Source organism: Triturus cristatus, chromosome 1_2 (assembly GCF_964204655.1).
Source record: "Triturus cristatus chromosome 1_2, aTriCri1.1, whole genome shotgun sequence".
NCBI classification, from domain to species: domain Eukaryota; kingdom Metazoa; phylum Chordata; class Amphibia; order Caudata; family Salamandridae; genus Triturus; species Triturus cristatus.
The window spans coordinates 1,193,135,149-1,193,161,546 of NC_140580.1; the positions used below are offsets into that span (position 1 = coordinate 1,193,135,149).

General features: G+C 55.1%; 1 protein-coding gene across 5 annotated transcripts in view; it reads right to left on the reverse strand.

Moving 5' to 3' along the window:
• The window catches only part of PIP5KL1 (phosphatidylinositol-4-phosphate 5-kinase like 1), a 621,182-nt gene that overhangs the window by 365,576 nt on the left and 229,208 nt on the right, over positions 1-26,398 (reverse strand). Inside the window, exon 1 of one of the 5 annotated variants that reach the window (XM_085614157.1) lies at positions 9,897-10,288. The exons of the other annotated variants lie outside the window; for them this stretch is intronic. Within the exon in view, the coding sequence (XP_085470283.1) occupies positions 9,897-9,908 (12 nt within the window). The 5' untranslated portion in view covers positions 9,909-10,288. Of the gene's footprint in view, positions 1-9,896; positions 10,289-26,398 lie in introns of those variants that run through there. 5 annotated transcript variants of the gene reach the window in all.

A 26,398-nucleotide genomic window follows, 5' to 3' on the forward strand; every position in this document is an offset into this window, starting at 1 on the left:
GGAGGAGCACGCTCTACTGAGCCAATACCAAGCGGGGTTTAGGAGGAACACCTCTACCATGGATCAAATCTTCCGCCTGTTATTACTATTCTGGAAAACAGCAAAGATTGAGGGTGGCAGCCTCTACATGGTATTCGTTGACCTCCGCTCCGCTTTTGATCTAGTACCCCGAGGGAAACTTTGGGCTGTGTTGGTCAGTCTGGGGGTGCCACCACCAATTCTGGCAATACTGATCAGGTTGCATGAGGGCAATTTTGCCCAGGTGCGTCATGGGAAGAATGGGGCTTTAACTTCTAAATTCCCCATTAGCAGAGGGGTGAGGCAGGGGTGCGTATTAGCACCTACCCTGTTTTGCCTATACGTTAATGGTGTGATTTCCCATCTCAATAGTGCCCTTAATAATGATGCCCCAATTTTGGCAGGTAGCAGGGTGCCAGCAATTATGTTCGCGGATGACACCCTGCTACTTTCTAAATCACCAATGGGAATCCAGCGTGTGCTTGACAGTTTTGAGGATTTTTGTAGAGGTCGTGGCCTGGAAATCAATGTGAACAAAACAAAGTATATGGTTTTTAATCCCTCACCTTCCACACGGCCGAACCCAAAATTAGATTCATCAAACTTGGAAAGGGTAAAAACCTTTGATTATCTAGGAGTAACTCTAAGTGAAAACCTTTCATGGGCTCCACAAATCGCCAAAGCACAGCTGAAATTAGCCCAGTATGCAGGGGGTATACTTAGGTTTTCCAACACATCTACATATAAACCTATTAAACCCCCGCTTGAAGTATACAAGAGTCAGGCCAGGGCAGCAATCTTATATGGAGCAGAACTCTGGGGGCATTCAACAGGGTTGGAACTCCTTAAAATTGAAAATAAGTTCATCAGACAGCTACTATCACTTCCACAAAGTACCCCGTTGCATCCTTTAAGGATGGATCTGGATCTGAGGCCGATGGATGATGAACTAGCTCTGAAGCCCCTTAGGTACTGGCACAGGTTGTGGACTACGCCAGAACTATTGCATTATAGACTAGAGCTGAAGGAAATTCTGGCTAGCAATAGTGTACAAAAAATCCCGTGGTTCATGTTTATAAAATCTCAGTGTATCAAACTTGGGCTAGGTGACATGTGGTACGAACCGGAAACAAGCTGCAAGGGGATCCCACGGAAGATGCTTACTAAGATCTACGTGGCTGAGCAACTAAAAAGAGTACTGACTGCTCCTAAGAACGGACTTTTAACTAAATCCTTTTTAACTGTTAAAGATTTTTATCAATTTGAGAATTTTATGGATATTATCTATCCTATAGCATCAAGGAAACTATATCTCCAATGGAGATACGGCACTCTACCCCTGAGAGCTTTCACCCGCAGTTGGGCGCCAACCTCTACTGAGGCCTGCCCTGGCTGCAGTTGTGATAAAGAGGATGAGCTCCATGTATTATTTTTTTGCCCTGCATATTCAAAAGCCAGGAAGCATTGGATAGTGCCTATTTGTAAAAATATGGGTTTTCGGCAATGTAGCCATGCTTTTAGAATTCTTAAAACAGACACAACTGAATGTATAGTTTTCGCAGTCTCTAAATTTCTTTTAGCAATGTGGAACAGAAGAAGGGGACTGACTATCACCTAATGTATTGTTATGACTCATTTTATCTGTGTCAGGTCTGTCTGTGTATATATCTATTTTATTCTTTTGTACTTTTTAAGGCTTTTTGCCGAAATAAAGATATCTTGATGATGATAAACCTATCAGTCACCCCTATGGCAGGCCTTATCAATCCGGAAGGCAGGGTGCTGGGTTTTATGTGAGAGGGTGCCCCTGCATGAGCAGAGCCCCTCTGCAGCCTTCGGAACCTATTTTCCGGGGTTGTTTGTGATGCAGCCAACCATATATATTCAAGTGCATTATAACCTGGCAGTAAATGCTAACTTCAAAATGGCTGCACAGAAACATGTCGTGTGTGGTGTCAAACACCTTGGAATCTTACCTTTCCGCCAGTAACTGGCAGGGGAGGTATGATTCCACCATCCTAAAGGGACATATGCGACACACTGGTACACCCAGTACCAGCTTTCTCGACCTGGGCATCACAAAATGAATGCTACCAGCCACAGACACGAGTTTGCCCTCCTGCTGCTGGACGAAACTCCGGCAGGGGAAGGCTTGACAATAAGTTTCCTGTCACAGGGAAGTGTGACCACCTCCCAGACAGGCTTTAGTGTATTGGGGCTGGGTGGGTGCACTCTGAGAGTGCTTTGATGTCTGCACTGGGGGCACATTTGGTGAACCTGTGCATAGTCCAGCTCAAAATGGTTGCAGGAGCCATTTGCTCATGCTTTGGCGCGAAACTGGACAAAGGACATGGGTGTAGCTACCCCTCTGTCCTGACCCTCCCATAGGTAGGTCCCCAGAGTTTGTCCCACCCCTTCCTTGGGTATAAAGTAGGAACCCCTGACTACAGGACTTTAGATTTTACCTGGACTAAACTCTGCTACAGAAACCAAGTACTTTGACGATCTGCACTATGCTGGATGACTAAAGAATCTCCCTTAGAGTAAAGAAGTTACTCCACTGCAAGCCAGGCACCTAAAACACATCTGACCGGTTTGTATCTCCCAAGCTCCTGCAGACTCCGAAGATTTCTGCAACCCAGGAGGTGGGTTCCCGAGGTCTCCAAGGTTGATCTGCGCTCTCAGCAAATCTGAGGCCCGTATTCCTCGTGGGGACCGTGCAACCCGAACCCCTGTGCACCATGTACTTTTGCAGCTGCATATGCTTTGTGGCGATCCCTGAGGCTCTGCATTGGGCTACTTGTAGTCGTGACTCCGAGCAGTAATTCCACTGAAGATTTCCGGCCCACACTCCACGAGTGTTCCGTGGGCTGGTATTTTGTGATTCAGCTCGAGATCCCTTCGCTATCCCTGGTCCGTTGGCCTGTGGGTCCCTGTTAAGGTAACTTTGACTTTCCGTGGGCTCTTCCTGTTTGTCCCAGATGTGCCCTGACTCTCCATAGCTCGGAGAGTCCCCAGGACCTTGCTGGTCCTCACCGATGCATCTTTCCTCTGCCCGCATGGGTTGCAGTTGCCAAGGCTTGTTGTGTACAATCCGAGCACCGACACCGCAGCACTCGACATTGTTTGTGGAACAGGTCAAAACCAGCTCCTGGTCATCGTCGACACCTCCTGGTCCTCGTGGCTGCAGAGTCAAGCTTCATCTCTTCACACCTGAAACACCAGACATTGGTGAGCATTCGTCTATCGCGCCCCTGGTCACTGGCAAGTGACCCAGACTCTGTCACCTCTGCTTTCAGGTTCTTCTGATCTTCGATCCAGGCTTGGAAAAGATGCTTCGGTGCGGACCAGCAAGGTCCTGGGGACTCCCCAAGCAATGGAGTGTCAGGGCATGTCTGGAGCAACCAGGGAAGCCCAATAAGAATTAAAGTTGCCTTCAAAGGGACCCACCAGTCGACAGACTAGGGATCGCGAAGGGACCTTGAGAGAAAACACAAAGGGCCAGCTCACGGAACACTTGTAGAGTGTAGGAGGGCAATCTTAGGTGGAATCGCTGTTCGGGGTCAGGGCTACAAGTAATCCAAAGCTCAGCTGCAGGAGTCGCTGGAAAGCTGATGCTTCTGCAAAGTGACACAGTGTCCAGGGGTTCGGGTTGCACGGTCACCACGAGGGATAGGGGCCTCAGACTTGCTGTGGGCACTGATCGACCTCTGAGACCACGGAAACCCACCTCCTGTGTTGCAAAGTTCTTCGGAGTCCTCCGGAGCTTCTGAGATGCAAATCAGTCAGATGCGTCTTTGGTGCCTGCCTTGCAGGGGAGTAACTCCTTTACTCCAAGGGAGATTCTTCAGTCATCTAGTTCAAGGTAGATCGTCGAAGTTCCAGGATTCAGTTTCAGAGTTTCGTCCAGGTAAATCTAAAGTCTTGATGCCAGGGGTTCCTATCTATACCCAAGGAAGGGGTGGGACAAACTCTAGGGACCCACCTATGGGAGGGTCAGGAAAGAGGGGTGGCTACACCCATTTCCTTTGTCCAGTTTTGTGCCAGAGCAGGGGCTGGTAGCCCCTGCAACTGGTTTGAGCTGGACTATGCACAGGGACACCAAATGTGCCCCCAGTGCAGACTTCAAAGCACTCTTGGAGTGCACCCACCCAGCCCCAATACGCTAAAGCCTGTCTGGGAGGTGGTCACACCTCCCTGTGACAGGAAACCTATTGTCCAGGCCTCCCCTGCTGGAGTTTCGTCCAGCAGCAGGAGGGCAGACTCGTGTCTGTGGCTGCAGCATCCATTTTGTGATGTCAGGGCTCTGTTAAGTTGGTACCGGGTATACCGGTGCTGTCATGTATCTCCCTGTAGAAGGGTGGGATCATACTCCCATACCAGTTACTGGTGTGGGGGTATGATTCCAAGGTGTTTGACACCAAACACGACATGTTTCCATGCAGCCGTTTTAAAGTTAGCATTTACCGTTTGGTTATAATGCACTTAAGAGTATATGGTTTGGCTGCATCACAAACACCCCGCAATAAAGGTTCCGAAGGCTGCAGAGGGGCTCTACTCATGCATGGGCACCCTCTCGCATAAAACCCAGCGCCCTGCCTTCAGGACTGTTAAGGCCTGCCATAGGGGTGACTGATACGTTTACATGTGCAGTGATATGGAGAGATATAGTGAACCTATATCTAAGTAAGGGGTGCATGCACCACCTTACCCAGGCTGCAGTAGCAGACCTGTTGTGTCATTTTAAATGGCTTCCCAGGGGTGGCACAATACATGCTGCAGCCCCTGAGAGGCCTCTGAGGTACGTATGCCCTGGGTACATTGTATACCATATACTAGGGACTTATAAGGGTACCCCAGAATCCAATCTGGAGTGTACCTAAAGTACTGGTAATCAATTTAGAGAGGAAGCAGCTAGGCTGGGGTCCTGGTTAGCAGGGCCACAGCCAGACTAAAGTTGAAAAACAGTGAAACACCAGCAAAAAGTGGGGGTACCCATGTGAAGCAGATCCTACTCTCCTACACTGTCTTTAACCTAATCATCAATAAGGGTCGTTTGGACTGGTGCAGGTGCCCACTTTCACTAGTGGACAGCATATACCAGGCCAACTTCTCACACGCACTGCTGCTCCCAAGCGACGGGCCTCATTTACTATATTTCAACGCACAGAAGCATGGCCGGCCTGTACGTTATGTGCCGTTTCTACAAGAGACGGTCCATTCCTATCCTCCCCTGCGCCGGCGCACAAACAACAGCGGTGCGCCATCGGAGACAGCCTTGCTTCATGGTGCGAGGGCCGCTGCGCTGCAGGGAGGGTTGTGTATGTGCAGAAAGGGACACCTTCCTGCACAAAAGCGATCATTGATGGCGCTTTGCTCCTTCTGTATGTGCGGCAGAAAGCAGCATAGACCGCGGCAACAAACGAGGAGGAATAAGCGTTTCTCCGCGCTGCGCCTCTTCTAACCGACGCATTTCCAGGTTTAGAACACTTTGTAAATCTGCGAATGTGTCAGGCTCCATGGATGTCGCGTGGGCACAGCTAGAGCAACACCCATGGGATGCCCCTTTCATGCAGAGTGATGTGTGATAGGGGCCCTATTTACAAGGGGGCCTTTAGGGGCCCTGTAAATACGGGCAGGCAGGCTGCGCGGCAGATGCGTCTGAGCACTGGCGGCGCCATGGGCTCGTAAATCAGCCGCAAAGATCCCACAACCGTAGTAAATGTATCCGTGCTCAGGCTGGGAGTAAGTCCAGCACCACACATGGCCGCTCACGGGTACTGCAACACTCCCACAGAACATAATGGAGGCAGAGACTTCAAATAATGGGAAATATTGTTACAGAAATACAATTTCAAGTTTTACAAAACAGTTATATATTTTGTTTAATGCAAAAAAATTATAGATAAGGAATAAATAATAATCTTATTATAAATGTAAAAGAAAATGTTTAAGTTAATTGTAATTAATTGAATCTACAAAACCTTTATTAACTGTTAGTGCAAATTAAATAAAAATGAAAAGAGGCGGAGAGAGCCACCGCATGAAAAGCCATGAGTAGCAACTACACTCGTCAATCCTGGCGCAGGGTGCTCCACGGGCTGGGGCGGGGTCTACACTAGGAGGGGTTCACCCTCGCGATGAGGGAATAGCAAACACGCGTAGAGTCGCCGCTAGCTGCCGGAGTAGATTCACGGAGTACATTTACAGGTGTAAAGTGACCTCTGTGAATAGCCGCTGCGCATGCACAGGGAGCCAATGGGGCATCTTTCTCTCTGTGCTGAAACAGGCAGAGGCCAATGAGAGGCAGAGGAAAGAGGGCAGAGTGGGGCAGTGGGCACAGCTGGGCAGAGGACAGGGAGGGTGGGGAGAGACTAAACGAGGTGGGGGAAGGGAAAGAACACCTTACAGATTGAGAGAAAGGCGCAGGGGGGAGGGGTTGTGGATGGACTCGAGGAGAGGACAGTGAAGGGGGGGGCACTGGAGGGGGCAGGAGCAGCATATGCAGGGGGCAGCAGGGAGTGCAACAGAGAGGGGGGGGGGGAGAGAGGTGAGGAGGGAGGGGCAGGGAAGAGCCACTCAGCAAGAGTATGCACAGAGAGGGGAACGAGTGGAGGAGAGGGGATGCCATGGGAAGGGGAGGGGGTGAGAGAGAGGCACAGACGGGGGACCGGAGACGGGCAGGGCACAGGGAGAAGAAAGAAGGAGGCACTGGAGAGGTAAGGGGCAATAGAACTGTGCCAGGATCTCCCACCTCTGCCCTACACCAGCTCTCCTGACTCCAGGTTACGGCATTCCCATCACCTGAACCTCTCCACTGCCCTCAGCCCACCCCTGAACCACTCCACTGCCCTCAGCCCACCCCTGAACCACTCCACTGCCCTCAGCCCACCCCTGAACTCACTCCACTGCCCTCAGCCCACCCCTGAACCCACTCCACTGCCCTCAGCCCACCCCTGAACTCACTCCACTGCCCTCAGCCCACCCCTGAACTCACTCCACTGCCCTCAGCCCACCCCTGAACTCACTCCACTGCCCTCAGCCCACCCCTGAACTCACTCCACTGCCCTCAGCCCACCCCTGAACCACTCCACTGCCCACAGCCCACCCCTGAACCACTCCACTGCCCACAGCCCACCCCTGAACCACTCCACTGCCCTCAGCCCACCCCTGAACCACTCCACTGCCCTCAGCCCACCCCTGAACCCACTCCACAGCCCATCCCTGAACCCACTCCACAGCCCATCCCTGAACCCACTCCACAGCCCTCAGCCCACCCCTGAAATCACTCCACTGCCCTCAGCCCACCCCTGAACCACTCCACTGCCCTCAGCCCACCCCTGAACCACTCCACTGCCCTCAGCCCACCCCTGAACTCACTCCACTGCCCTCAGCCCACCCCTGTACAACTCCACTGCCCTCAGCCCACCCCTGAACCACTCCACTGCCCTCAGCCCACCCCTGAACTCACTCCACTGCCCTCAGCCCACCCCTGAACCACTCCACTGCCCTCAGCCCACCCCTGAACCACTCCACTGCCCTCAGCCCACCCCTGAACAACTCCACTGCCCTCAGCCCACCCCTGAACCACTCCACTGCCCTCAGCCCACCCCTGAACCACTCCACTGCCCTCAGCCCACCCCTGAACTCACTCCACTGCCCTCAGCCCACCCCTGAACCACTCCACTGCCCTCAGCCCACCCCTGAACCACTCCACTGCCCTCAGCCCACCCCTGAACTCACTCCACTGCCCTCAGCCCACCCCTGAACTCACTCCACTGCCCTCAGCCCACCCCTGAACTCACTCCACTGCCCTCAGCCCACCCCTGAACCACTCCACTGCCCTCAGCCCACCCCTGAACCACTCCACTGCCCTCAGCCCACCCCTGAACTCACTCCACTGCCCTCAGCCCACCCCTGAACCACTCCACTGCTCTCAGCCCACCCCTGAACCACTCCACTGCCCTCAGCCCACCCCTGAACCCACTCCGCTGCACTCAGCCCACCCCTGAACCCACTCCACAGCCCTTTCCTGAACCACTCCACTGCCCTCAGCCTCACTCCCCTGAACTCACTCCACTGCCCTCAGTCCACCCCTGAACCACTCCACTGCCCTCAGCCCACCCCTGAACCCACTCCACTGCCCACAGCCCACCCCTGAACCCACTCCACAGCCCATCCCTGAACCACTCCACTGCCCTCAGCCCACACCACTGCCCTCAGCCCACCCCTGCACCACTCCACTGCCCTCAGCCCACCCCGGAACCACTCCACTCCCCTCAGCCCACCCCGGAACCACTCCACTCCCCTCAGCCCACCCCTGAACCACTCTACTGCCCACAGCCCACCCCTGCACCACTCCAATGCACTCAGCCCACCCCTGAACCACTCCATTGCCCACAGCCCACCCCTGAACCACTCCACTGCCCTCAGCCCACCCCTGCACCACTCCAATGCACTCAGCCCACCCCTGAACCACTCCACTGCCCTCAGCCCACCCCTGAACCACTCCACTGCCCTCAGCCCACCCCTGAACCACTCCACTGCCCTCAGCCCACCCCTGAACCACTCCACTGCCCTCAGCCCACCCCTAAACCACTCCACTGCCCTCAGCCCACCCCTGAACCACTCCACTGCCCTCAGCCCACCCCTGAACCACTCCACTGCCCACTCCTGAACCCACTCCACTGCCCTCAGCCCACCCCTGAACTCACTCCACTGCCCTCAGCCCACCCCTGAACTCACTCCACAGCCCATCCCTGAACCCACTCCACTGCCCTCAGCCCACCCCTGAACTCACTCCACTGCCCCCAGCCCACCCCTGCACCACTCCACTGCCCACCCCTGAACCCACTCCACAGCCCATCCCTAAACCCACTCCACTGCCCTCAGCCCACCCCTGAACCACTCCACTGCCCTCAGCCCACCCCTGAACCCCTCCTCAGCCCACCCCTGAACTCACTCCACAGCCCACCCCTGAACTCACTCCACAGCCCACCCCTGAACTCACTCCACAGCCCATCCCTGAACCCACTCCACTGCCCTCAGCCCACCCCTGAACCCACTCCACAGCCCACCCCTGAACTCACTCCACTGCCCTCAGCCCACCCCTGAACCACTCCACTGCCCTCAGCCCACCCCTGAACCACTCCACTGCCCTCAGCCCACCCCTGAACCACTCCACTGCCCTCAGCCCACCCCTGAACCACTCCACTGCTCTCAGCCCACCCCTGAACCACTCCACTGCCCTCAGCCCAACCCTGAACCACTCCACTGCCCTCAGCCCACCCCTGAACCACTCCACTGCCCTCAGCCCACCCCTGAACCACTCCACTGCCCTCAGCCCACCCCTGAACCACTCCACTGCCCTCAGCCCACCCCTGAACCACTCCACTGCCCTCAGCCCACCCCTGAACCACTCCACTGCCCTCAGCCCACCCCTGAACCACTCCACTGCCCTCAGCCTACCCCTGAACCACTCCACTGCACTCAGCCTACCCCTGAACCACTCCACTGCCCTCAGCCCACCCCTGAAGCCACTCGACTGCCCCTGCCCCATCCCACTCCACTGTACCTGTCTGCAGCCACCTCCTGAACCTACACCCTGCCACTGACCCCAGCCCAACCCCCCTGAACCCATCCCACAGCCCCGGACTTCTGCCCCCACCCTCCACGACCCCAGGTTACTTCATCCCACCCTGGCTGACCCCTGAACCCACTCCACTGACTACAGCCCACCTCCACTAACCTCAGGCTGCCTCCCCCGATCCCACTTCACTTACCCTGACACCGGCCCCCCTGAATCCTCTCCATCGGCCCCTCCCAGCCCGCCCCAAATGCCAGACTCCGGCTGCTGGCTTGGAGGGTTGAGCACCTACCTCAGCTGGCATGGCTCTCCCTGGGGGGTCACTGCGGGGGGCCCTCCGGGGCTCTCCGTAGGGGGTCTCTCCGTGGGGCACACTGCGTGGCTGTGCCTGGGGGTCACTGCGGGGCTGTGCCTGGGGCCCTCATAGAAGGCTGTCACTGCGAGGCTCGGCCTGGGGGCCTTCACTGGGGGGTCATTGCGAAGCTCTGCCTGGGGTGTCAAAGCGGGGCTCTGCCTGGGGGTCACTGCGGGGCTCTGCCTGGGGGTCACTGCGGGGCTCTGCCTGGGGGTCACTGCGGGGCTGTGCCTGGGGGGTCCCTGCGGTGACTCTCCCTGGGGGTAACACCGTGGCTCTACCTGGGGGGGATCACTGCGGGGCTCTCCGTGAGGGTCACAGCGGGGCTGTGCTTGGGGGGTCACTGCGGGGCTCTCCCTGGGGGTCACTGCGGGGGGGGGGGGGGTTCTCTCCCTAGGGAGTCACTGCAGGGCTGTCCCTGGGGGGTGACTGCGGGGCTCTGCCTGGGGGGCCCTCATGTGCTTCGGTCCAGCCGGTCCACCTGTCTCTTCAGCTCTGGCTCACTGCACTCTGCCCCAGCCCCCCTCTCCTCTCCAGCTCACACTCCCTGTCTCGGTGTCACTCCCTCTCTTGTGTTCGGCTGCACCGTTTACTCTCTTTCACTGCCTCATCTCCCTCTGTCCCTGCCCCCCACATCCCTCCTTTAACCCTCTCACACAGCACGGTATACAGTGCAGGTGTGCAGTGCAGTACACTGTACAGTACAGAGGGCAGTACAGTGCGGTGCAGAGGGCAGTACAATGAGGTACAAAGTACAGAGGGCAGTACAGTGCGGTGCACAAAACAGAGGGCAGTACAGTGCGGTACACAAAACAGAGGGCAGTGCAGTGCGGTGCAGAGGACAGTACAGTGAGGTACAGAGTACAAAAGCCAGTGCAGTGCGGTACAGAGGACAGTGCAGTGCGGTACATAGGGCAGTACAGTGCGGTGCAGAGGGCAGTACAGTGCGGTACACAAAACAGAGGGCAGTACAGTGCGGTGCAGAGGGCAGTACAGTGCGGTGCACAAAACAGTGCAGTGCGGTGCAGAGGACAGTACAGTGAGGTACACAGTACAAAAGCCAGTGCAGTGCGGCCTTGAGGACTGTACAGTGAGGTACAAAGTACATAGGGCAGTACAGTGCGGTGCAGAGGGCAGTACAGTGCGGTACACAAAACAGAGGGCAGTACAGTGCGGTGCAGAGGGCAGTACAGTGCGGTACACAAAACAGAGGGCAGTACAGTGTGTTGCAGAGGGCAGTACAGTGCGGTACACAGTACAGAGAGCAGTGCAGTGAAGTGCAGAGGGCAGCACAGAGCGCAGTACAGTGCGGTATAGAGGACAGTACAGTGCGGTACACTTTACAGAGAGCAGTGCAGTGAGCTCCAGGGGGCAGTACAGAGAGCAGTGCAGTGCGGTGCAGAGGGCAGTGCAGTGCAGTGCGGTGCACACCACAGAGGGCAGTACAGTGCGGTGTAGAGGGCTGTATTGTGCTGTGCAGGTGCACAGCAATGCACAATGCGGCGTCACTGCGCGCCATGCCATGGTGCTCCTCTGTGTCAGTAGTGGGGGGGGGGGGGAGGGAGGGGCCCGTCGGCCGCCGTCCTCTATTCTGCCGGAAGAATGGGATTCTATTGCGAAGAGCTGAGTCAGGTGGTGGGGAGGCGAGGGAGGGGGAGACGGGAGGGAGGGACGAGGGGGAGGGGGGGGGGGGAGAGACGGGAGGGAGGGACGATGGGGGGGGGGGGGAGAGACGGGACGGAGGGACGAGAAGGGGGGGGGGGGGAGACGGGGAGGGATGGAGAGACGTGAGAGGGGGAGGGAGGGAGGGCGGTAGGGTGGGAGAGACGGAGAGAGAGAGATAGGGGGAGAGACCGGGAGAGACGGGGAGGGGGAGACGGGAGGGAGGGTTGGAGGGAAGGAGGGGGGGTGAGAGAGAAACGCGGAGAGACAAAGGAGGGGGAGACAGGGAGAGATGGGGGAGAGGGAGAAACGAGGGAGGGAGAAACGGGGAGGGATGGAGAGACGGGAGAGGGAGGGATGGAGAGACAGGAGAGGGAGGGATGGAGAGACAGGGGAGCGGGAGACGGGGAGGGGGAAGATGGGGAGAGAGGGAGGGAGGGTGGTAGGGTGGGAGAGACGGGGAGGGAGGGTGGTAGGGTGGGAGAGACGGGGAGGGAGGAAGGGGGAGATGGGTGTAGGATCTGCTTCTCATAGTTACCCCTACTTTTTGCTGATGTTTCACTGTTTTTCGACTTAGTCTGGCTGGAGTCCTGCTAACCAGGACCCCAGCCTGGCTGCTTCCTCTTTAAATTGATTACCAGTACTTTAGGTACACTCTTGATTGGATTCTGGGGTACCCTTATAAGTCCCAGTATATGGTATACTATATACCCAGGGCATAGGTACCTCAGAGGCCTACCAGGGGCTGCAGCATGTATTATGCCACCCCTGGGAAGCACTCCAAAATGACACCACAGGTCTGCTACTGCAGCCTGGGTAAGGTGGTGCTTGCACCCCTTACAGTGGTATAGGTTCACTATACCTCACCTATCACTGCACATAGAAACCTATCAGTCACCCCTATGGCCGACCTTAACAGTCCTGAAGGCAGGGTGCCGGGTTTCATGTGAGAGGGTGCCCATGCATGAGTAGAGCCCCTCTGCAGGTTTCGGAACCTTTATTGCGGGGTGGTTTGTGATGCAGCCAAACCATATACTCTTAAGTGCATTATAACCTCGCGGTAAATGCTAACTTTGGAATGGCTGCATGGAAACATGTCATGTTTGGTGTCAAACACCTTGGAATCATAGCTCACTGGTGTGGGAGTATGATCCCACCCTTCTAGAGGGAGAGACATGACAGCACCGGTATACAGAGCAACGGCTCCAGTGCAGTTATTCATTTGTGGATGTCATCCCCACTCTGGTAGGGAGGGACAATCTTGTTCAGGTTCCTATGGCCATGGGTATGTTCCCTACCTTACACCAAAGGAAGGGGTGGGACAAACTCTAGAGACCCACCTATGGGAGGGTCAGGAAAGAGGGGTGGCTACACCCATTTCCTTTGTCCAGTTTTGCGCCAGAGCAGGGGCTGGTAGCCCCTGCAACTGGTTTGAGCTGGACTATGCACAAGGACACCAAATGTGCCCCCAGTGCAGACTTCAAAGCACTCTTGGAGTGCACCCACCCATGCCCCAATACACTAAAGCCTGTCTGGGAGGTGGCGACACCTCCCTGTGACAGGAATCCTATTGTCCAGGCCTCCCCTGCTGGAGTTTCATCCAGCAGCAGGAGGGCAGTCTCGTGTCTGTGGCTGGCAGCATCCACTTTGTGTTGCCAGTGCTCTGTTAGCTGGTACCGGGTATACCGGTGCTGTCATGTCTCTCCCTCTAGAAGGGTGGTATCATACTCCTATGTATACAAAGGCTATTGAGAAAAGTGTTTTCTCATGCCCAAAGGGTAGAGAGGATTATAGGTCAGAGTAACACCTCCCAGTATAAACAGTTACACAAATAATTTTACTCCAACTAACCATTCAATGGTCATTATTGTTACATGTAGATGGAATGATATGATGAACAGGGGAACTTATAACTTCACCACTAGGTGAGCAAGGAAGCAATTCCTTTTAGTTTAGGTACCCTCACACACCCTAGTGGTGTCATGCTTCATCATCGGGTCACCCCGACGCCTAAAAGTCGGGGTGGGCTCGACCACAGTGTTGGGAGCTCTTTGAAGAAATTACAGACCAGGGAGGCTATAAGATAAAAAACCTCAGGCAGATCCCCAGTTTCCCTTTATTTTTGGGTCTGTCTGGGTTGATTAAAAATAATAAGAGTAGGGGTATTGTGAGAAGTTGGCCTGGTATATGATGTTCACTAGTTAAAGTGATCACCTTGTACCATGCCAAGCAACCCTTATGGTGTGGTTGTAAGTCGACCTTTTCGGACTAGCTGCCCTAGTGGTAGCGTAGGCTAAGCAGTCTTTGAGGCTAAACTCGTGAAGCGTGTTAAGCCAGCTGTTTTACCAAATGCAACCCCCTTTTATACCAATGAAAGGACACCACACAGATATATATTCAAAATATATATGTATTTATTTCTCAAAGTAACCCCTAGTCTCTTTATGAGCACAGGAGCACAAATCGTCAAACAAGATTACAGTAGAATACACAGAAGTTGCACTTTATATGGATAGGCCCTGGTGGCCACTCGAACCATATACTAAAATAGTGGTATAAGTACCACGAACAGAAAAGGGAAAAGGCCTAGGGCCTCTAGAATCGCTGGGCCTACAAGGAGCTAACTTCAGTTAGTGACCAGGAGGTCCACGGGTGGCGTGTGCAGAGCAAATAGTCACACGCGTGCTCCCATAGGTTTCAATGGGTGCGTAAAAAGTACAAAGTTACTGCAAAGAGGATCTTCCGGATGGACTAGGAACTCAAGATTTGGAACACAGGCACTAGAGATGTAATACTACACTTGGGCACAGGTGTGCCAGCTTTACCTCACCCACGGGAAGCGGGTGCATAGGCCTCGAAGTGCGTCGGGTTTCTTCTATCTGTTCCGTGGAGCTTGAAGACAAAGATGCTGCAGGCGGTCAGTCCGGGAGAGATGCAGTGGATCCAAGAGTGGATCGGAGATGTTGAAGACCTGTAAGCAGAGGGGACAGTGTTCACAGTCACTAGCCAGTGACCAGAGTGGCACCAGGTGGGTACCAGGCAATGTCGGGTGCAAACAGGAAGAAAGGTGTAGCTTGTCTCTGCAGCCACGTGGTCCCTGGAGGTCGACGACGTCCAGGAGTCGGTTCACGAGCTGTCCCACGCAGGCTCTCGCTGTCGGCGGTGTCGGCGACTTGATCGAAGCAAACAAGCCTTGGCAAAAGCAATTGTTGTAGGAGATGAAATAAGCTGATGGTTCTGACCAGCAAGGTCAGAAGGACTGCTCCTTTGGAGGGGAGCAAGGGCCAGTCTGGAGCAACCAGACCAGCGGTGTATTTCGTAGAGTTCGTCGCCAAGATGGCTACTAGCCAGCGGGCCAGCAACCGGTTAGGCGCGTCGAGTGGCAAAATGCAGAAGGGCCCCACGCAGATCGTGGAGATGCTGGAGGGCTCACCTTTGGTGCAGATGCTGCTCGGGTGTTGGGCTTCTCAGATCCCAAAGCACAACTTGGAGGGAGCCTCGGTTGTTGCACTTGTCAGCTTGTCGTAGTCGTTCCAAGATGGCTGGCTCCACGTGTCTCGGTGCCTCCACGGGTCTCCTCTTTTCAGGGACTGTGGATCGGGCGGTGAGAGGTCTGGAGGTCCAGGTCTTGTCAGTCTCTGGGCTCGGGCTCCGGCGGGAGGCGGCGGCAAAGCAGACGTTGATTCGCTGGATGGTGCTTGCGTTAGCAAGGTGGTCACTCCCTGACCACAGGGGAGATTGGCTTCAGTCCTCTGTGCAGCAGAGCGTCGAAGTTCCCGTCTTCTTCTTAGTGTTAAGTTGATTCCAGGATGTCTGAAGTCTTAGGACACAGCTCCTACCTTTAAGCGGATTCTAGGGGCCGGACTACCTGCTAGGTCCCTCCCTATGGGTGGGACCAGGAAGGGGGGTGGTTACACCCCCAATCCTTTGTCCAGCTCGCCCCAGGCCCGGGACTGGTGTGCCCCAGGACCGGTTTGAACTGGCATATGCACCGAGGCTCCTTGTGAGCCACAGGCATGTCTGGTTTCTTTCAAGCCCTACCTGACCAATACACAAAATCCTGTCTGGGGTGGTGCACGCACCTCCCCTGGCAGGAAACCCTTTGTCCACACCTCCCAAGCTGGAAGGACTCCCAGCAGCAGGAGGGCAGACTTGTGTCTGTGGTGGCAGCATCCATTTTGTGGAGCTGAGGCTATGTCTGATTTTACCCGGGTTTCAGGTACTGTACATGTCGTGTCCCTCTAGAAGGGTGGAATGCTAACCCCGTCGCCAGAATTGGCGAGGGGTTAGTATTCCAATTCGTATGACACCTTACTCGACATGTTTTGATAAAGCCAAACCAAAGATAGCACTTAACCGCGAGGTTCATAATGCACTTAAGAGTATATGGTATGACGATATCTGGAAACAGTAGAAGGAAGTTGTTCCGACCACTGCAGACAGGCTCAGCTCATGCCAGAGCACCATCTCACATGGAACCAAGCACTCTGCCTTCAGGATTGTTAAGGCCTGCCATAGGAGTGACTTATAGGTTACCAGGTGTCCCATTTAAGGTTAGGTATAGGTATACTACACCTAAGTAAGAGGTGATTACACCAACTTACCCCAGCTGAGTGATCAACCAGTTGTGTCAAATTGTTAGGCCAAGCCTGGGGTGGCATAATACATGCTTCAGCCCTTGGCAGGCCTTGGGTACACCAATGCCCTGGGTACCTAGTGTACACTGGTACAGGGGCTGACAGGGTGATCTACTTCCAATTGGTTATGCACCTAGGGTGCATAGTTTTAATTTAGTAGAGAGAACAGCAGGCTGGGGGTCTGATTGGCAGGCCCACAGCCTCAATATGTCAAAAACCAGTGAAGCAAAAAGCAAAAATTTGGGGTGACCATAGGATAGCAGACCCTACTCTCCTACAGGTATATATAGGAGTATTATGGTCCTATGACCCTAGTGCCAACATGTTTCAGTCCACTGTGGCCATAAAGGTTCAGGACTTTCTTCAGGGCAAACGAGGCCACCCTGGGATTCAGAAGGGGGAATTCCCTATTCTGTTTTATTATGGACAAGGGTAGAGTAGCTACTCCTTGTATGAAAGACTGATCTATTAATCTGTCTTGCGTTGTACATCCATCTGAAAAAGAAAACACAAAGAAACACATATCCAACTTATACAGATCGGTTTTCATCATGGTGTTTCCAAAATGACGTGTCTCAAATTCGTGTTTGGAATGCAGAGCCACACCTATATGTGCCAGGTGGTCAGAGAGGCATAATAGTGTGCAGCTATATCCACATATGTGTCACTCAAAAATTGTATCTGTACACAGTTAATCGGCGTGTCAGATATATTGTGCGGTGGCGAATTTGCTCGCATTCTACCTGAAACCAGTCGCCAAAAAGTGGATCCTATCAATGAAAAGAAACTCTCGTAGAATCATCCCACACACATCTCGTTCTCACCGTATCTGTGATTCAACACAGAATTTAAAAGCATGCGTGACTATTAAAACCTATGGGTAACTGTGAAAGTATCTCTCACACCTGCATACTTGCTTACCCGGACTTCGGATGGTAGTCGTTTCTCAGGGGATGGAAGGGCTAATGGAGTAGCTCTGTAGTCAAACCCTAACATGCGCCCCAGAGGATGAATATGGAGAGAAGGGAATTGAGCAAATTCGCCACCGCACAATATATCTGACACGCCGATTAACTGTGTACAGATACCATTTTTGAGTGACACATATGTGGATATAGCTGCACACTATTATGCCTCTCTGACCACCTGGCATATATAGGTGTGGCTCTGCATTCCAAACACGAATTTGAGACACGTCATTTTGGAAACACCATGATGAAAACCGATCTGTATAAGTTGGATATGTGTTTCTTTGCGTTTTCTTTTTCAGATGGATGTACAACGCAAGACAGATTAATAGATCAGTCTTTCATACAAGGAGTAGCTACTCTACCCTTGTCCATAATAAAACAGAATAGGGAATTCCCACTTCTGAATCCCAGGGTGGCCTCGTTTGCCCTGAAGAAAGTCCTGGACCTTTATGGCCACAGTGGACTGAAACATGTTGGCACTAGGGTCATAGGACCATAATACTCCTATATATACCCCTACTCTTATTATTTTTAATCAACCCAGACAGACCCAAAAATAAAGGGAAACTGGGGATCTGCCTGAGGTTTTTTATCTTATAGCCTCCCTGGTCTGTAATTTCTTCAAAGAGCTCCCAACACTGTGGTCGAGCCCACCCCGACTTTTAGGCGTCGGGGTGACCCGATGATGAAGCATGACACCACTAGGGTGTGTGAGGGTACCTAAACTAAAAGGAATTGCTTCCTTGCTCACCTAGTGGTGAAGTTATAAGTTCCCCTGTTCATCATATCATTCCATCTACATGTAACAATAATGACCATTGAATGGTTAGTTGGAGTAAAATTATTTGTGTAACTGGTATCATACTCCCACACCAGTTACTGGTGTGGGGGTATGATTCCAAGGTGTTTGGCACCAAACACAACATGTTTCCGTGCAGCCATCCCAAAGTTAGCATTTACCGTTTGGTTATAATGCACTTAAGAGTATATGGTTTGGCTGCATCACAAACAACCTCGGAATAAAGGTTCCGAAGGCTGCAGAGGGGCTCTGCTCATGCATGGGCACCCTCTCACATAAAACCCAGCACCCTGCCTTCAGGATTAGTAAGGCCTGCCATAGGGGTGACTGATAGGTTTATATGTGCAGTGATATGGAGAGGTATAGTGAACCTATATCTAAGTAAGGGGTGCATGCACCACCTAACCCAGGATGCAGTAGCAGACCTGTGGTGTCCCGTGGGCTGGTATTCTGAGATTCCTCTCGAGGTCCCTTCGCGATCCCTGGTCCGTCGACTGGTGGGTCCCTCTGAAGGCAACTCTAACTCTGATTAGGCTTACCTAGTTGCTCCAGATGTGCCCCGACTCTCCATTGCTTGGGGAGTCCCCAGGACCTCGCTGGTCCGCACCAAAGCATCTTTTTTCTTCCTGCGTGGGTTGCTGTTGCCAAGGCTTGTTGGGTTCAATCGGAGCACCGACACTGCAGCACTCGACATCCTTCGTGGGACTGCTCGAATCCAGCTCCTGGTCATCATCGATGCCTCCTGGCCCTCGTGGCTGCAGAGTCAACCTTCACCTCTTCGTACCTGAAACACCCGACATCGGTGGGCATTCGTCTATCGTGCCCCTGGTCACTGGCAAGTGACCCAGACTCTGTCCCCTCTGCTTTCAGGTTCTTCTGATCTTTGATACAGGCTTGGATCACATCGGACACTTTTCTTCTTCCCGGCAGCAGCACTTTGCAGCAGATCGCCATTGAAATCAACGACGATTCCCGACACCATTCGACACCTCGAGTACTCCGGTGCTCCCGTGGGTGTTGGCCCTAGAACCCCCCCCCCCCCCCAAGTCTAAAGGGGTTTGCTCAAAGTCCTCTCCTAGGTGTCCTTAACTTCTAAAATTGCAACCACGACTTTCCCATAGAATAGTACGGGGCTCGCGCCTGTGTTCTCACACTGCAGGCGTCCCCTGTGGGTCTCCTGTGTCACTACCTTGGGTGGTTCCTTGGGGTCCCAGCGATTCTACGTGCTCTAGGCACTGTGTCTAGTCAAGTCGTGGTTCTTATACCCCTTTCTTAGTATATAGTTTGATCCGCCCCTGGGGCCCATTGTATATTGTGCCATTTACTGTCGTTTTAGAACTGTATTATTGTGTATCTTGGACTCTAATCTCATAAAGAGATTAGTAGTGAGTGTTTAGAAATAAAAACATTTTATATGTACCTTGTGTGGTTCTCATTTCAGTTAAGTGTCCATCAAGATGGCCGCCGAGTAGGAGCCTCCCCGAGGAGCTCCAGGTTTGGGGATTACCAGTTTGGTATTTAACCCTGTTAAAACCATTTCTCGTACCCCGACGGCTCCGGGAACCAACAGCACACCACCAAGCACCACCAAAGAAGGAACTCTATCAACTACAATGCCAATAGTGGACTTTCATCCTACCGGTCGAGCGACTGCTGCCTGATTCCTCTTATGCTCCCTCGCCGCCTGGGACCCTCCTTCGACCCTCCTTCGCTGCTCAGGGCACCATCAGCGCTGCAGAGCCAGCCTTGCAAGGCATCCTCGTTATGGCATCATCGTTGTAAAAGAGACCGTCGCCTGCTGGGATTCGAAGTCCGGGGGTGATCCAGGAGTGGGACGCCATTTGCATGGCGTCCCCCACTGCCCCATACGGCCTCGCGGCATTTTGCCTTCTCCGGTCTGCGGCCAAATTACCACGGCACTGGGGCCCGACTGGAGCCGGATTGCTACCCCTTGACAGACTAGAGCCGACTCGTCTGTCTGCCCGGGGTTGACAGGCGTACAATTTGAATTGGCTCTCGCTCCAGGTCTGGCACCCGCCTGTAACTTCGGACTGCGGCTGCCTCCCCCCTTTTTTCCGGAAGGGCGCGCTGGTGCTGCAGCGGTCCTGGGTTTTCCGCTGCTGCCTGGGAGCTGTGCTTTTGCCCTCTCTGTTTCCGCCACAATCCGGCCCGGCGCCCGCTTCCCACGGCGCCGAGCCTCGGATGCTCCGTTCGCTGACATTGCCGAGGCTGCCTGAGGCATGGCTTGCCTCCTCCGCTTCAGCCACGATCTGGCCCGGAGCCCGCTCCCACGGCGCCGAGCCTTTAACGCTGCAGTCCTGGACATCTCCGCCGCTGATGGGGCGCTGAGCATTGCCCCCACCGCCTCCTGCCACGACCCGGCCCGGCCCGGCGCCCGCTTGCCATGGCGCCAAGCCTCTGATGCTGCCTCTGCCAACCCTCCCCACATGGAAGGCAGTTTCAGATTAGGAGGCTGCCTTCAAAATACTGCTAAACGCGCTATTGCAAGCACAAGGTACGTCCTATCCTCGCCGAGACATTGTTAACTCCTTAAAGGGTCCCGAGCTAAGCTCCCAAGCTGTTTAAAATGGCAGCGCCCTGAAATGCATCTCAAGCCATTCCCCTCCGCCCCTGAAACCATACCTCTAACTGAAGCAGATCTTCTAACGCCACCCAAAAAAATTAAATGCATTTCTGCCCTCGAGTGTGTGCTGGCCTCTGAAGATTACCTGTTTATTTTTGCCTGTACACTGTAAGCCGATCAATGCCGGACTCTAAAATGGCGACAATCCAAGACAACCTGACTCGCTTCACAGTGCCTGACCTTAAGATGGCGCTGCCTCAAAACTTTATTGCCTAAATCTGTACTGTGCAACATCACAGTTTACACTGCCATGCCTGTAGTCTCACCTAATTTTTATAGTGTAGGTCACAACACCCGAAAACCTCCTTAATATCAGACTCTACCCCACTACTCACATTAGTGCCATTCCCTAACGATCATGGCACATCGTGTCTTGACGTGGTCAGGGGAAAATTCCTACACGCTGGTCTACCCCCCCAACCTCTCCAAAACCGCCGCTAAATCTTTCAAGCACACAACCCTAAAAAGCCAACCTGAGACGCTGATATCCGACCTGCACTTCAACACGGACAGTGGCATTTGCATAAATGACCTTATCTTCTAATCCAGAAGAACCGCCACCTGGCGCAAAACCTTAGCGCACCTTCTTAACGTTCGCTCAACCAGACACATTCCTTAAGGCACCAAACTCACAATTTCTCCCTCTTCTACCCTACGAGCGGACCTCACTATCACCCTCTACAAAAATGGCATTGTTCTGAACCAAACCTCAACCATTTATCTTAATAAATTCGCAGACCTTTTCATCCTCCTCAGAAACCATGTGCACGACACAAATAGGGTAACTAACACCTGCACCAATAACCCGCCGTCCAGCCAGCCTATTGAACCCAGCCACCCGCATCCCCCCCCAGGGCTTCCACTGCGGTTCTTCCCATCTCCCCCAGCATGCCTACTGACCCCGATTACGGATGCTCCCCTATACCCTTGATTCCCTCCCTCCCAGCGTCCCCCACCTACAGGGAGACTGGTACGTTCCCATTGACCCCGGACTCAGTCCAAACTAACCCTCCTATGGCTCCCAACACTGATCACCCTCACCGTTATAGCTCGTCCACCGGCACCTCCTACAGAGCCACCCCCAGACCTCCGACCTCCTCCCCGCCAGCCATCCACCAAAATCACGAGCTAGGTACTCCTCCAAAGACCCTGGAGTCTGCTAAAATCAACCTGTTAGACGGACCGGGAGGGTCGGCCGAGGACAAGGGGAGAGGTCTCCGGGGAGAGCCGTCTCCAGCGATCGTACAGACGAGTAACTTCCCCACCACAGATGTACACCACACAAAGATAAGGTTTTGACGTTCTTTATAAGCAATCTTTGGGTACGATAGAATGGTACAAGGAGGTCAGGACTCAGGGGTCCCCTCGATTCTAGTCTCTTGGTTGGGAAAGGGGGTAGCGGGACAGTCTTGTTACCAATCTGGTAGCTGAGATGGTATGATGGATAGCTCACAATCCTCGAGCTCGGCGTTCTAGATGGACGGGCCGCGGCCGCGCCAGCAGGTCCCGGTGAAGGTGGTAGTTACAACGGTCTGCGGCAGCGCCAGCAGGTCCCAGTGCAGGTGGTAGTTACAACGGTCCGCGGCAGCGCCAGCAGGTCCCAGTGAAGATGGAGGATGCAGAAGGCCGCGGCAGCGCCAGCAGGCAGGACGATAGTTCGCAAGGCAGGGCTACGGCAGCGCCAGTAGTCCGTCAGGGATGAGTTCTTCACGGTGTTTCTCGACTCCAGGATACAACTGCCTTCCTGCTCTGGAGCTGCCCCAGTTATAGGTCTGGCGCCCTTTGATGTCCGGACCCTCGCACTTGGAGGTCGGGAGGTCCGGGATGAGGGAGTCCAGACACCCAGCAGGGGGGTGGAGCCAGCGCCCGGGGGAGCTGGGGGGCGATCGGCACCTGGCGGGGGAGAGCCATCGACACTTCTTTCTCCCATCGACCTGCCAAGTGGTCCGTTCACCTCCTGGGGGGATGGTGGTGCCGGGATGTCGGGGCCTGGCCAGGCCCAGGGTTAGGGTCGAGCTGAGGCCACGCGGCCTCGTGGTGCAGTGTCCAAGATGGCAGCCGGGCCGGGCGAGGGAGCCGGTAGTGGTTCGGCCCCATGATACAGAGAGGTCCGGGGGCAGGAGTCCCGTCTGGGGACGGGGTGCGGGTTGTTTCTGTGGGTAACACCTGTAGGGCCGGGGCTCGGGCCCTGTCATGCGGGGAGGGAGCAAGCCCTTCACGTGGCCTGTCCAACATGCGTCCCCCCCCAGCTGAAGGCGGGGAGAGTCACCCATCCTCTTGGGGACTCTCCTCGTCGAGGCGGAAAAAGCGTGACAGGCCATCTGCGTTGGCGTGGTCTTGGCCCGGTCGATGTTCCACAGTGAAGTCCATCCCCTGCAGGGAGATGGACCAACGCAATAGTTTGGGGTTTTCCCCCCGCCTCTGCATTAGCCACTGCAGGGGTCGATGATCTGTTTGCACCCGGAAGTGGGTACCGAAGAGATAGGGCCGGAGCTTTTTGAGGGCCCACACCACTGCGAAGGCCTCCCTCTCGATGGTGCTCCAGCGCTGTTCTCGGGCCAGGAGGCGTCTGCTGATGAAGGCCACCGGTTGGTCAAGTCCCTCGGAGTTCAGCTGGGAGAGGACCGCCCCGATGCCATGGTCGGAGGCATCTGTTTGTACGATGAATTCCCGACTGTAGTCGGGGGCCTGGAGCACAGGGGCAGTGCACATGGCGGCTTTCAGCTTCTCGAAGGCCGCTTGACAGTCTGGGTTCCAGTTAACCTTCTTCGGGTGGTTTTTGGATGCGAGTCCCGTGAGGGGCCCCACAATGCTGCCATAGTCCCTCACGAACCGCCGGTAGTAGCCGGTGAGCCCCAAGAAGGCTCGGACCTCGGTCTGCGTGACTGGAGGCTGCCAGGACTGGATGGCAGCGATTTGGAGTTGCAGAGGGGCCACCAGACCGCTTCCCACCTGGTGTCCGAGATAGGACACGGACCCCTGACCAATTTGGCACTTGCTGGCCTTGATTGTGAGGCCGGCCCGTTGGAGGGCCTGCAGGACCTCTCGGAGGTGGTCGGACCAGTGGCGGCTGTACACAGCGATATCGTCCAGGTAGGCGGCGCTGAACTCCTCGAGCCCCGCCAAGACCTGGTTCACCAGTCGCTGAAAGGTAACTGGGGCATTCTTCATGCCGAAGGGCATGACTCTGAAGTGGTAGTGGCCATCGGGGGTAGAAAAGGCGGATCGTTCTTGGGCCCGGGGTGTGAGACCGATCTGCCAGTAGCCCGCTGTCAGATCGAAGATGCTGAGGTAGCGGGCAGCCCCCATGCGGTCGATCAGTTCATCCGCTCGGGGGATGGGATGAGCGTCGGTTCTGGTAACAGCATTCAAGCCCCGATAGTCGACGCAGAATCGGAGCTCAGGAGTGGTGCCGGGGGCAGCAGCTTTGGGGACCAGCACGACCGGGCTGGCCCAGGGGCTGTCCGAGGGCTCGATGACCCCGAGCGTGAGCATCTTTGATACCTCCTCTTGGATGCAGGCCCGTACCCGATCTGGTACGCGGTACGCCCGGTGTCTGATAGGGGGACTGTCCCCAGTGTCCACGTCGTGCAAGCACCAGGGGGTGACCCCTGGGGTGAGGGAAAACAAGGTAGCAAACTGCAGCAGGAGGTCCCGGCAGCCTTGGCGCTGTTCCGGGGTGAGGGCATCGGAGAGCCGGACCCCGTCCACGGAACAATCTTTCTCACGAGTCTTCAGGAGATCAGGGAGAGGCTCGGAGTCTTCTTCCGCTCCACTGTCTGTAGCCATCAGGACGCTGAGCTCCGAGCGCACAAAGTGGGGTTTGAGTCTGTTGGTGTGGAGGACCCGGAGGGGGTTCCGTGGAGATTCCATATCGATGAGATAGGTGACGGGGCTCTTGCGTTCGACCACTTTGAAGGGCCCCGTCCACTTGTCCTGCAAGGCACATGGTTCGGTGGGGGACATCACCCACACTTGTTGGCCAGGTTCGAATTCGATGGAGGAGGCATTTTGATCGTACCATTTTTTCATGTCCTCCTGACTGGCCTCAAGGTTCGCTTTCGCCATTTCTCTGAATCGCCTGGTTTGATTGCGTAGGGTCAGGAGGTACTTGAAGACGTCTGGAGGGGTCTTTAGGGGGGCCATCTCCCAACCTTCTTTGACTAGGCTGAGGGGCCCTCGCACAGGGTGCCCGTACAAGAGTTCGAAAGGGCTAAAGCCGAGGGACTTCTGGGGAACTTCTCGATAGGCGAAGAGGAGGCACGGAAGTAGTACATCCCACTGGCGACGGAGGGGCTCTTCCAATCCCCCAATCATTCCCTTGAGCGTGCGGTTGAACCGCTCGACTAGTCCGTTTCCTTGAGGGTGATAGGGGGTCGTGAATCGGTAGGTGACCCCGCACTGTTGCCAGAGGGACTTCATATACTTCGAAATAAAGTTTGTGCCTCTGTCGCTGACGACTTCTCGGGGGAAGCCCACCCGGGAGAAGATCCCCATTAAGGCCCGGCCGACCACTGGGGCTGTTACAGTTCGCAGGGGCACAGCCTCGGGGTAGCGGGTGGCGTGGTCCACCAGTACCAGGATGAACCGATGTCCTTGTGCTGTACGGGGGTCCAGGGGCCCCACAATGTCTATTCCTACCCTCTCGAACGGGGTGGTGACAACTGGGAAGGGTTGCAGAGGTGCTTTGAGTTTGCGGCCGCTCTTCCCGCTGGCCTGGCACGTGGGGCAGGACCGGCAGTGGTTGAGGACGTCGTTTCCCATCTTTGGCCAGAAAAAGTGGGTCACCAGGCGACTGTAGGTTTTGTCCTGGCCCAGGTGTCCAGCCAGAGGGACATCGTGGGCCAAATTTAACAGGAAGTCTCTAAAACGGAGGGGCACCACCAGCACTCGACTGGCCCCTAACTCCGCGATTCTCTGTTCACTGTACAATAGGTCGTTGTCCCAATAGATCCAATGGGCTCCGGTGGTGTCCCCTGCGCTCTGGGCGAGGACTTGCTGGCGGAGTCCCTCGAGGGAGGGACAGGTCTTCTGTTCTTGACGGAACTGTTCCTGGGTGGGCCCCCCTTCTTGACGCCACTGAGCCAGGTTGGGAAGGTCCTGGAACTGAGCGAGCCCTTCGGGGGTTTGCTCTGGGGGGGTCGGTATGGTCGGTGTCCTCTACTGGAGCGATCGGGGGAGGAGGTGCTGGCCATTCTGGTTCTTCTGGTCGGGGGATGGCACGGGCGGCCATGGACCGGGTGGTTACGCACGCCCAGTCCGGGAGGCCCAACATCCCCAGGTGCTCTCTTCTTTCTACGGTGGCCCACGGGGAACTCTCAAGATCATTCCCCAGGAGACAGTCCACGGGGGCATCATCTCGGACCGTCACCTTCAACATGCCGGAGACTCCTCCCCATTCGAAGGGGACGCAGGCCATCCGACATAGACTCTCCGAATTGTCGGCTGAACGGACGGGGCAGAGAATGTTCGGCAGGATCTGCTCTGGTTTTACCAGGTGACAGCGGACGGCCGTCACACTGGCCCCCGTGTCACGTAGTGCTTCGGCCCGGCTTCCGTTAATGTTCACCCACTGACTATATTTTCTGGTGTTGGCGGGTAGGGGAGCCCGCGGGACCATGTCTCTTCCCCCTAGGCACGCTAGAACCATGGCGGCCGGTTCCCACTCTTGTTGTTCCTGCTCGTATTCTTCCTGTTCTTCGGAGATTTGTTCTCCCCCCCAGGGC